The following is an 11,252-nucleotide window of genomic DNA, read 5'->3' as shown; positions in this document are numbered from 1 at the left end:
TGTGTGTTAATCTACCCGAGGTTCAAGTATTAAACTAGAAATAAATAGGATGAAGTTATCTCAAGATGCTAGGTGAAAGTCCTCTCTCAAGAGCTCCAAAATCGCCCAATGAATTATTGAAAATAAGCAAAAATGGCCTAGAGCCCGTAATAAATGAAGCTCACTGCTTTAGTGATTTCTGCATCTGCGGTCCTGGGCTGCACTTGTGCCCACCGTATCTGCGAAAAAGTATTCGCTTCTGCGGAAATTCAGCTGGGCTACTGGGCCGTTTCTGCGGGAAGCAACCGCTTCTAACACTCTTGGTCTTTCGGAGCCATACGATACGTCGGAATAGATATAGGTTGGATACCTGGAGCCAAATCAATACAGAATTCAATATTGCAATCCGGCGGCATACCAGGAAGATCAGAAGGAAACACATCGGTGAACTCCCAAAATACTGGAATTGAATTAATCATCGGAGACTCGGCTGTGGTATCCCAAACATAGGCCAGATAAGCCAAACACCCCTTGTCGACCATATGCCGAGCCTTCAGAAAAGAGATAACCCGACTAGATATATCAATTGTGGAACCCTTACACTCTAACCCTAGCAACCCTGGCATTGTTAATGTAACAGTCTTGGTATGGCAATCAAGGACGGCGTGGTATGGGGATAACCAATCCATGCCTAGGATGACCTCAAAGTCGATCATATCAAGTAACATGAGATCTGCTCTAGTCTCAAAACCATAGAATGTGACTACACATGACCGGTAGACCCGATCCACAACAACAGAATCACCCACAAGAGTGGGCACATGTACATGAGTGCCTAAAGTCTTAGGAGGAATAACCAGGAAATGAGCAAACAATGATGATACATATGAATAAGTAGACCCTGGATCAAATAATACCGACGCATCTCTACCGCAGACTGATATAATACATGTGATGACGGCATCGGAGGCCAATGTATCTGGCCTGGCCGGAAGGGCAAAGAATTTGGCTGGAGCACTGGCTGGCTGGCCTCCACCTGACTGAGCAGTAGCTGGCTGACCTCTCCCTGTTTGGCCTCCACCTCTAGGACGAGCTCTACCAGTCTGTACCCCGCCCCTAGACGGCTGGCAACTGGTGCTAAAATCATAGGCTACTGTCCTTGTTGTATTGCCTTACCCCGAAGCCTTGGGAAGTATCTCCTCATATGACCAAGGTCTCCGCACTCAAAACAATCCCGCGACGCGGCAACCTGCTACCCTAATGGCTAACCCTGATGGCATGTAGACCCACTGGAAGAAGCCTGGATAGCTGGTAGACGGTATGAACTCTCCAGCATAGCTCTGAAATAGGAACCTAAAGAACCCTGATTACCCACTGGAGGAACCCTGAATAGCTGGCGGGCAATAAGAACTCTCTGCCATGGCGCTGAAATAGGGGCACGCTGGAGCACCCCGAGCAGGTGGTGATGCTGAATATGGGGGTCTGCTGGGCTGAACCCTCCCAAAATGACCTCTACCCCTAGACGGGGCACCATTGAACTCTCCAAAGAATCTAGCCCTCTTATCCAACTGCAACTGCTCCCTACCCCTCAGATGGTTGCCCTCAATCCTCCGAGCAATCTCCATTACTAGCTGATAAGAAGTCCCCATCGCCACCTCTCGGGTCATGTTAGCCCTAATGCAAGAATGCAATCCTGCTATGAACCTCCGCACCCTTTCTGCATCAGTAGGAAGTATCATTAATGCATGGCGAGATAACTCAGAAAATCTCGCCTCGTAGTCGGTCACGAACATCTGACCCAACTCAAGCTGCTCAAACTAATACCGCAGCTCTTCCCTCTTAGAGGGTGGAATATACCTGTCAAGAATAACTGTGTAAACTGGCCCCAAGTGTTGGGAGGAGAACCTGCTAGCCTGCCAAGAACATAGGACTGCATCTACGGGCCCTGGCCTCTAGCTGAAAAGTAGTGAAGTCAACCCCATGCGACTCCAATATCCTCATATTGTGCAGTCTGTCCCTGCACTTATCAATGAAATCCTGGGCATCCTCATGACTCTCACCCCCGAAGACAGGAGGATGAAGTCTAGTCCATCTATCCAACAACTTCTGCAGGTCACCGTCTGCAGCTGGTCTGGACTCGGGCACCACTGCAGCAACTAGTTGAGCCCCATCCGCGGGTAGTGCACCCGGAGTCTGATACACTGCAGCTGCATGACCAAGAGCCTGAGCAGTAGGGGTCTGTGCTCCCCCTCCTACCTGTGATGTAGCTGCATCCGCTGGAAACAAACCAGCCTGAGTCATGGTGTCCATGAACCATAGTATACGGCCCATGACCTCCTAGAAACTCGGTGTTGTCCTAAAGTCCGCTGGGGTAGGCTGAGGAACGGGCACCTCACCCTGCTCCTCAGTAATAGGATCTCTTATAGAATCCACCGGTGGTACTACTAGAACAGCTTTGGGATGTCCTCGTCCCCTACCTCGGGCTGGTACCCTCCCTCGGCCTTTGCCTCGGCCTCTAGCAACGAGAGGAGCAGCCCCTCCCAGGTATGGAACATCTGCCGTGCATGTCCTCACCATTTGTGAGAGAATAGAAGAGGGAAATTTAGTATACCAACCACTGCACGATAGGAAATGAAAAAAAGAGGAGTTTCCTAACACCTTATAGCCTCTCGAAGATAAATACAGAAGTCTCTATACTGATCCGCAAAGCTCTATTACGTTTTCCCTTGACTTATGAGATCTATGTGAACCTAGTGCTCTGATACCATGTTGTCACGACCCAATTCCATTATAGGTCGTGATGGCGCCCAACACCATTGTCAGGCAAGCCAACACAGAAATATTAATAGGTACTCACTTTACTTTACCAAAACAAGTATAGCAATTTCTTAATCTCAAGTTAAAAATAAGTGATAACTAGTAACGTACCAAAATAATTATACAATTCCCAAAAAATAGTCTACTAATGTGCGTGCCAAGACCTGGTGTCAAAAGTATGTGGGCATCTAGTAGAATATACAAAAGAGAAAATCTATCCTACTATCTGAAATAGAGTAGACAACCAAAAGTAAAGAGAGACTCCATCAAGCTGTTGAACGGCATAGGAAGGGAGCAGCTCACCGTGGAAGTCTCGGACTATGATCGGGGACTCGCACCAGACTAATAGCCAGATGTACCTGCCTTAGATCCTATACAATTAAGTACAAAAGCATAGTATGAGTACATAAATTATATACCCAGTAAGTATCCCGTCTAATCTCGAAGAAGTAGAGGTCGACTTGATACTTACTAGGGTCAAATAATATAATAAAGTTTTATGCTAAGCATGGATGTCATAGATAATATCAGTTTATAGCAAGAAGTGATAAGTCATGCCTAGATAGTATCACATTTAGCCATTTACATTTCGGAGTATTTAACAAAGTAGTCATGAATAAGATTTCACATAAATATCATGCGCACGTTATGCCGAGGTCGTACGGCCCGGTCCAACAAAAAAGAAACTGTGCACTGCCAGAGAGTTGAATGACGCGAACCATAGATGCATCTATTTCTACCGAGGCGATCGACCCGATCCACAAATATCAATTATCATCAAGAAGGTGCATAAAGGCGCATTTATATTAAAATAATTCATACAAGTGTTCAAACAAGTGCATACGTTCGCATAGGTTTATTTCCAAGTCTCTAGCATATCTTAAGTGATTTCATTAGCATGAAAGGATATAAACATTTACAAATTTGGCATGATATGGGTCCTAAACTACCCGGACAATTAACATAGTAGTATCTATGTACGGACTCTTGTCACCTAGTGCGTATGTAGGCCCCACATTTAGTGGCAATTTAATCAACTATTATACCTATGGGGATAATTCCCTCTTACAAGGTTAGAAAGGAGACTTACCTCGCTCCGAAACGTGCTTCCAATACCAAGAACGCTCTTAAACCCTCAATTTGGAGCCGAACAATCCAAAACTAATTAAACAAGGTAGGAACTAGTCAATACAAAGTCAAGAGTTCGCATTTTAATTACTAAAGTAATTTCCCAACCTTAAACACAAGTTTCCTAAAATCTGACCCCGAGCCCACGTGCCCGGATTCCGAAACTTTTCGAAAAAAGTTGTTCTTTATAACCTAAGGATCAATAATATATGATTTCTACTTCATTCTATAACAAATTTCGTGGTCAAATCTAACTTTTATCAAAACCCTAGGTTTTGCTCTAATCCCATGATTTTTCCTTAATCTTTGTGTATTAATCTACCCGAGGTTCAAGTATTAAACTAGAAATAAATAGGATAAATTACCTCAAGATGCTAGGTGAAAATCCTCTCTCAAGAGCTCCAAAATCGCCCAATGAATTATTGAAAATAAGCAAAAATGGCCTAGAGCCCGTAATAAATGAAGCTCACTGCTTTAGTGATTTCTGCATCTGTGGTCCTGGGCTGCACTTGCGCCCACCGTATCTGCGAAAAAGTATTCGCTTCTGCGGAAATTCAACTGGGCTGTTTCCGCGGGAAGCAACCACTTCTAACACTCTTGGTCTTTCGGAGCCATACGGTACATCGGAATAGATATAGGCTGGATACCAGGAGCCAAATCAATATAGAATTCAATATCGCAATCCGGCGGCATACCAGGAAGATCAGAAGGAAACACATCGGTGAACTCCCAAAATACTGGAACTGAATCAATCATCAGAGACTCGGCCGCGGTATCCCAAACATAGGCCAGATAAGCCAAACACCCCTTGTCGACCATATGCCGAGCCTTCAGGAAAGAGATAACCCGACTAGATGTATCAACTGTGGAACCTTTCCACTCTAACCCTAGGAACCCTGGCATTGTTAATGTAACAGTCTTGGTATGGCAATCAAGGACGGCGTGGTATGGGGATAACCAATCCATGCCTAGGATGACCTCAAAGTCGGTCATATCAAGTAACATGAGATCTGCTCTAGTCTCAAAACCACATAATGTGACTACACATGACCGGTAGACCCGATCCACAACAACATAATCACCCACATGAGTGGGAACATGTACATGAGTGCCTAAAGACTCAGTAGGAATAACCAGGAAATGAGCAAACAATGATGATACATATGAATAGGTAGACCCTGGATCAAATAATACCGAAGCATCTCTACCGCAGACTGATATAATACCTGTGATGACGGCATCGGAGGCCAATGCATCTGGACTGGCCGGAAGGGCAAAGAATCTGGCTGGAGCACCGGCTGGCTGGCCTCCACCTGACTGAGCAGTAGCTGGCTGACCTCTCCCTGTTTGGCCTCCACCTCTAGGACGAGCTCTACCAATCTGTCCCCCGCCCCTAGACGGCTGGCAACTGGTGCTGAAATCATAGGCTACTGTCCTTGTTGTATTGCCTTGCCCTAAAGCCTCGGGAAGTATCTCCTCATATGACCAAGGTCTCCTCACTTAAAACAACCCCGTGACGCGGCAACCTGCTGCCCTGATGGCTAACCTTGATGGCATGTAGACCCACTGGAAGAAGCCTGGATAGCTGGTAGACGGTATGAACTCTCCAGCATAGCACTGAAATAGGAACCTGAAGAACCCTGAATACCCACTGGAGGAACCCTGAATAGCTGGCGGGCAATAAGAACTCTCTGCCATGGCGCTGAAATAGGGGCACGCTGGAGCACCCCGAGCAGGTGGTGATACTGAATATGGGGGCCTGCTGGGCTGACCCCTCCCAAAATGACCTCTACCCCTAGACGGGGCACCACTGAACTCTCCGAAGAATGTAGCCCTCTTATCCTACTGCAACTACTCCCTACCACTCAGATGGTTGCCCTCAATCCTTCGAGCAATCTCTATTACTAGCTGATAAGAAGTCCCCATCGCCACCTCTCGGGTCATGTTAGCCCTAATGCAAGAATGCAGTCCTGCAACGAACCTCCGCACCCTCTCTGCGTCAGTATGAAGTATTATCAATGCATGGCGAGATAACTCAGAAAACCTCGACTCGTAGTCGGTCGCGAACATCTGACCCTACTCAAGCTGCTCAAACTAATACCGCAGCTCTTCCCTCTTAGAGGGTGGAATATACCTGTACAAGAATAACTGTGTGAACTGTCCCCAAGTGTTGGGAGGAGAACCTGCTAGCCTGCCAAGAATATAGGACTGCCACCATCTACGGGCCCTGCCCTCTAGCTGAAAAGTAGTGAAGTCAACCCCATGCGACTCCAATATCCTCATATTGTGCAGTCTGTCCCTGCACTTATCAATGAAATCTTGGGCATCCTCATGACGCTCACCCCCGAAGACACGAGGATGAAGTCTAGTCCATCTATCCAACAACATCTGCAGGTCACCATCTGCAGCTGGTCTAGACTCGGGCACCACTGCAGCAACTAGTTGATCCCCATCCGCGGGTAGTGCACCCGGAGTCTGATACACTGCAGCTGCATGACCAAGAGCCTGAGCAGTAGGGGTCTGTGCTCTCCCTCCTACCTGTGATATAGCTGCATCCGCTGGAAATAAACCAGCCTGAGTCATGGTGTCCATGAAACATAGTATACGGCCCATGACCTCCTAGAAACCCGGTGTTGTCCTAAAGTCCGTCGGGGTAGGCTCAGCAGCAGGCACCTCGCCATATTCCTCAATGATAGGATCTCTCATAGAATCCACCGGTGGTACTACTGGAACAGCTTTGGGATGTCCTCGTCCCCTACCTCAGGCTGGTACCCTCCCACGGCCTTTGCCTCGACCTCTAGCAATGAGGGGAGCAGACCCTCCCAGGTATGGAACATCTGTTGTGCATGTCCTCACCATATGTGAGAGAATTGAAGAGGGAAATTTAGTATACCAACCACTGCACGATAGAAAATGAAAAAAAATGAGTTTCCTAACACCTTATAGCCCCTCAAAGATAAATACAGATGTCTCTGTACTGATCCGCAAAGCTCTATTAGGTTTTCTCTTGACTTGTGAGACCTATGTGAACCTAGTGCTCTGATACCATGTTGTCACGACCCAATTCCATTATAGGTCGTGATGGCTCCCAACACCATTGTCAGGTAAGCCAACACAGAAATATTAATAGGTACTCACTTTACTTTACAAAAACAAGTATAGCAATTTCTTAATCTCAAGTTAAAAACAAGTGATAACTAGTAACGTACCAAAATAATTATACAATTCCCAAAAAATAGTCTACTAATGTGCGTGCCAAGACCTAGTGTCAAAAGTATGTGGGCATCTAGTAGAATATACAAAAGAGCAAATCTATCCTACTATCTGAAATAGAGTAGACAACCAAAAGTAAAGAGAGGTTCCATCAAGTTGTTGAACGGCATAGGAAGGGAGCAGCTCACCGTGGAAGTCTCGGACTATGATCGGGGACTCGCACCAGACTAATAGCCAGATGTACCTGCCTTAGATCCTGTACAATTAAGTACAGAAGCATAGTATGAGTATATAAACAATATATACCCAGTAAGTATCCCGTCTAATCTCGAAGAAGTAGAGACGAGAGGTCGACTTGATACTTACTAGGGTCAAATAATATAATAAAGTTTTATGCTAAGCATGGATGTCATAGATAATATCAGTTTATAGCAAGAAGTGATAAGTCATGCCTAGATAGTATCACATTTAGCCATTTACATTTCGGAGTATTTAACAAAGTAGTCATGAATAAGATTTCACATAAATATCATGCGCACGTTATGCCGAGGTCGTACGGCCCGGTCCAACAAAAAAGAAACTGTGCACTGCCAGAGAGTTGAATGGCACGAACCATAGATGCATCTATTTCTACCGAGGCGATCGACCCGATCCACAAATATCAATTATCATCAAGAAGGTGCATAAAGGCGCATTTATATTCAAATAATTCATACAAGTGTTCAAACAAGTGCATACGTTCGCATAGGTTCATTTCCAAGTCTCTAGCATATCTTAAGTGATTTCATTAGCATGAAAGGATATAAACATTTACAAATTTGGCATGATATGGGTCCTAAACTACCCGGACAATTAACATAGTAGTATCTATGTATGGACTATTGTCACCTAGTGCGTATGTAGGCCCCACATTTAATGGCAATTTAATCAACTATTATACCTATGAGGATAATTTCCTCTTACAAGGTTAGAAAGGAGACTTACCTCGCTCCGAAGCATGCTTCCAATACCAAGAACGCTCTTAAACCCTCAATTTGGAGCCGAACAATACAAAACTAATTAAACGAGGTAGGAACTAGTCAATACAAGCTCAAGGGTTCGCATTTTAATTACTAAAGTAATTTTCCAACCTTAAACACAAGTTTCCTAAAATCTGACCCCGAGCCTACGTGCCCGGATTCCGAAACTTTTCGAAAAAAGTTGTTCTTTATAACCTAAGGATCAATAATATATGATTTCTACTTCATTCTATAACAAATTTCGTGGTCAAATCTAACTTTTATCAAAACCCTAGGTTTTGCTCTAATCCCATGATTTTTCCTTAATCTTTGTGTATTAATCTACCCGAGGTTCAAGTATTAAACTAGAAATAAATAGGATAACTTACCTCAAGATGCTAGGTAAAATCCTCTCTCAAGAGCTCCAAAATCACCCAATGAACGAGTGAAAATGACAAAAAATGGCCTATAGCCCGTAATAAATGAAGCTAATTGATTCAGTGTTTTTCGCATCTTTGGTCCTGGGCCGCACCTGCGCCTACCGTATCTGCGGAAAAGTATCTGCTTCTGCAGAAATTTAGTTGGGCCGCTAGGCCGCTTCTGTGGGAAGCAACTGCTTCTGCGGTTTCGCTTCTGCGGAAGCTTAGCCGCTTCTGCAGCTTCTGGCTTGGCCTGCCTTGGCCGCTTCTGCGAGAGCACGACCGCTTCTGCGTTCTCGCACCTGCAGCTGACCAACCGCAGGTGCGGTTATGACAGATAGCTAGAGCTTCAGCTCCTTGTCAATTTTTCCAACTTCACTCGAGCCTCATCCGATTGACGCTCGGGGTCCCCGGGCCCCTTCCGAACATACCGACAAGTTTGAAATCATAAAACGGACTCGCTTGAACCCTCGGAATGCCCGAAACAACACAAAATCTAAGAATCACTCCCTAAAACCAATTGAATCAAATCTATAAACTTCAAGTTCTTCAATTCACTTCTAACAAGCTGAAACGTACTTATACTGCTCGGATTGACACTAAATTTGCGGGCAAGTCTTAAATAATATATTGGACCTGTACCGAGCTCCGGAACCAACATACGTTCTTGATACCAACATGATCAAGCATTATTTAATTTCTTTAGATCCTTAAAATTTCAGTTTAATAATTTCTAACAAAAAATTCATTAATCGGGCTAGGGACCTCGGAATTCGATTCCAGGCATACGCCCAGGTCCTATATTTTCCTACGGACCCTCCAGGACCGTCAAAACACAAGTCTGGATCCGTTTACTTGAAATGTTGACCAAAGTCAAACTTAGCCTTTTAAGAAAATCTTAGGGAATCAAGTGTGCCTATTTCAACCCAAACTCTTCCAAATTCCGAACCAACCATCCCCGCAGGTCGTAAATTAGTTAAAGCAAGCACGTGAAGTCTTTTTTAGGGGAACGGGGTCCTAAAAAGTAAAACGACCAGTCGGATCGTTACAGTATGCCTGGAAGTGAATTCCGAGGTCCCAAGCCCGAGAAATGAATTTTTGAAGAAAATTGTTTAACTGAAATTATAAGAGTTTTTGAAAATTTAAATGTGTTTGAATTTGATGGTATAGGGTCCGTATTTTTGTTCCGGAGCCCGGTACAGGCCTTGTATGGTATTTAAGTCGAGCCTGTAAAATTTGGTTAGAAACGGACTTGATATGACGTGAATCGGACCCTCGATTGTTAAAATTTGAACTTAAGAGTTCTTGAGATTCTTATTTGATTTTGATGCTAAATTCGTTGTTAAAAGTGTTAATTTGGTGATTAGATCGCAAGAGTAAGTCCATATGATATTTTTGAGTTAGTGTACATGTTTGGTTTGGAGCCCCGAGGGCTCGGGTGAGTTTTGGATAGGCCACAGTATGTTTTTACACTTAGGAAAAATTACAGGTTTGTTGTTTCTGATGTGCTAGTGTTTTTTTCTTCGCATTCGTGAAGGGTCTCTCGCGAACGCGAAGGGTAATTTAGTCTGAAGGAAAAATTCCTTCTACGCGAATGCAAAACACAAGTCATGAACGCGAAGCCTTGGGGGTGCGCGGACCTACTATCGCGAATGCAAAGGCCTTTTGGCCGGGGACTAGGGGATGGGATTTTGTTCTACGCGAACGCAGCCACTTGATCGCGAACGCGAAGGCGGACATATGGGCCTGACCCATTGCGAACGTGATGAAGGCCTGCCTAGTCATTTTAAAACAGATTTCAAAACGGGCAGAACTCATTTTCTCCATATTTTCGAACTCCCAAGGCCTAGAGGTAATTTTCTTCACACAAATTTATCACCAAAGTGTTGGTAATAAATTTTAAACTTTACTCTTTCAATTACCCAATGTTTTTCATCACTTTTTAATCAGAAATCAAGAGTTTTCATGGTAGAAATTAGGAATTTGGGTAAAGTTAGAGCTTTTTGAATAATTGGAATTTAGACCTCATTTTGGGGTCGGATTTCGACACTAATTGTATATTTGGGCTCGTGGATGAATGGGTGATCGGGTTTTGGTCCGAACGTCTACTTTTGACCAAGCAGGCCCGGGATCGATTTTTGACCTTTTGGGAAGAATGGCAGAAAACCTATAATTTAGCTTTGGGGTTGAATTCTTTAGCATTTATTTATGTTGTTAAACTAATTAGGGCTAGATACGAGTAAATTGGAGGTGAATTCTAAAGGAAAAGCATTGTTTGAGGCTTGATTTGGCCGTGGAAGTTCGAGGTAAGTGTTTGGTCTAACCTTAGCATGAGGGAATAGGTATTGTGCTTTATTTGCTATGTGCTAGTGTAGTGTACGACGTATAGGTGTAGTGACGAGTACCTATACATCATTGTCAAGCATGCCCGTGAATGTTAAATTGTAATCGTTGTGTTTCTTAATAAGTACTACAAATGCCTAAGTTGTTGATTCTCCATGTTGGTTAAGAGTTATGAATATTCTCGTGGTATTTGTTTATTGTGGAGTATTGGTTCTAGTTAAGCATTCATTTGTGAAGTTAAATGTTGGTACAAGTTTGGTTATAGTTGATTCCCTTGTCGGAACGTATTTAATTCTTACTGTTGGTTCCCTTGTCGGGATGTGTTTATTCTCATTATTGATTCCCTTGTCGGGAT

General features: G+C 44.1%; 1 protein-coding gene across 1 annotated transcript; it reads right to left on the bottom strand.

Moving 5' to 3' along the window:
- Positions 1-290: 290 nt before the first annotated feature.
- On the bottom strand, positions 291-1,718 carry LOC138887008 (uncharacterized). Its single transcript, XM_070168716.1, has 2 exons — positions 1,351-1,718; positions 291-1,110 (listed from the first exon to the last, which is right to left on the bottom strand). Exons 1-2 carry the CDS (start codon positions 1,716-1,718, stop codon positions 291-293), a joined length of 1,188 nt encoding a protein of 395 aa, XP_070024817.1.
- Between the last annotated feature and the right edge of the window lie 9,534 nt (positions 1,719-11,252).

This window comes from Nicotiana sylvestris, chromosome 3 (assembly GCF_000393655.2).
Source record: "Nicotiana sylvestris chromosome 3, ASM39365v2, whole genome shotgun sequence".
Taxonomy (NCBI): Eukaryota; Viridiplantae; Streptophyta; class Magnoliopsida; order Solanales; family Solanaceae; genus Nicotiana; species Nicotiana sylvestris.
Note: the sequence above shows the minus strand (reverse complement) of the source record. Positions and strands in the feature narration are given on the sequence as shown.

Coding starts and splice junctions, on each gene's coding strand:
- LOC138887008 (XM_070168716.1), bottom strand. CDS start 1,718: ATGATACTTCCTACTGATGCAGAAAGGGTGCGGAGGTTCATAGCAGGA. Junction 1,111..1,350: donor ATTCAGGGTTCCTCCAGTGG/GTAATCAGGGTT, acceptor TTTTAGCACCAG/TTGCCAGCCGTCTAGGGGCG.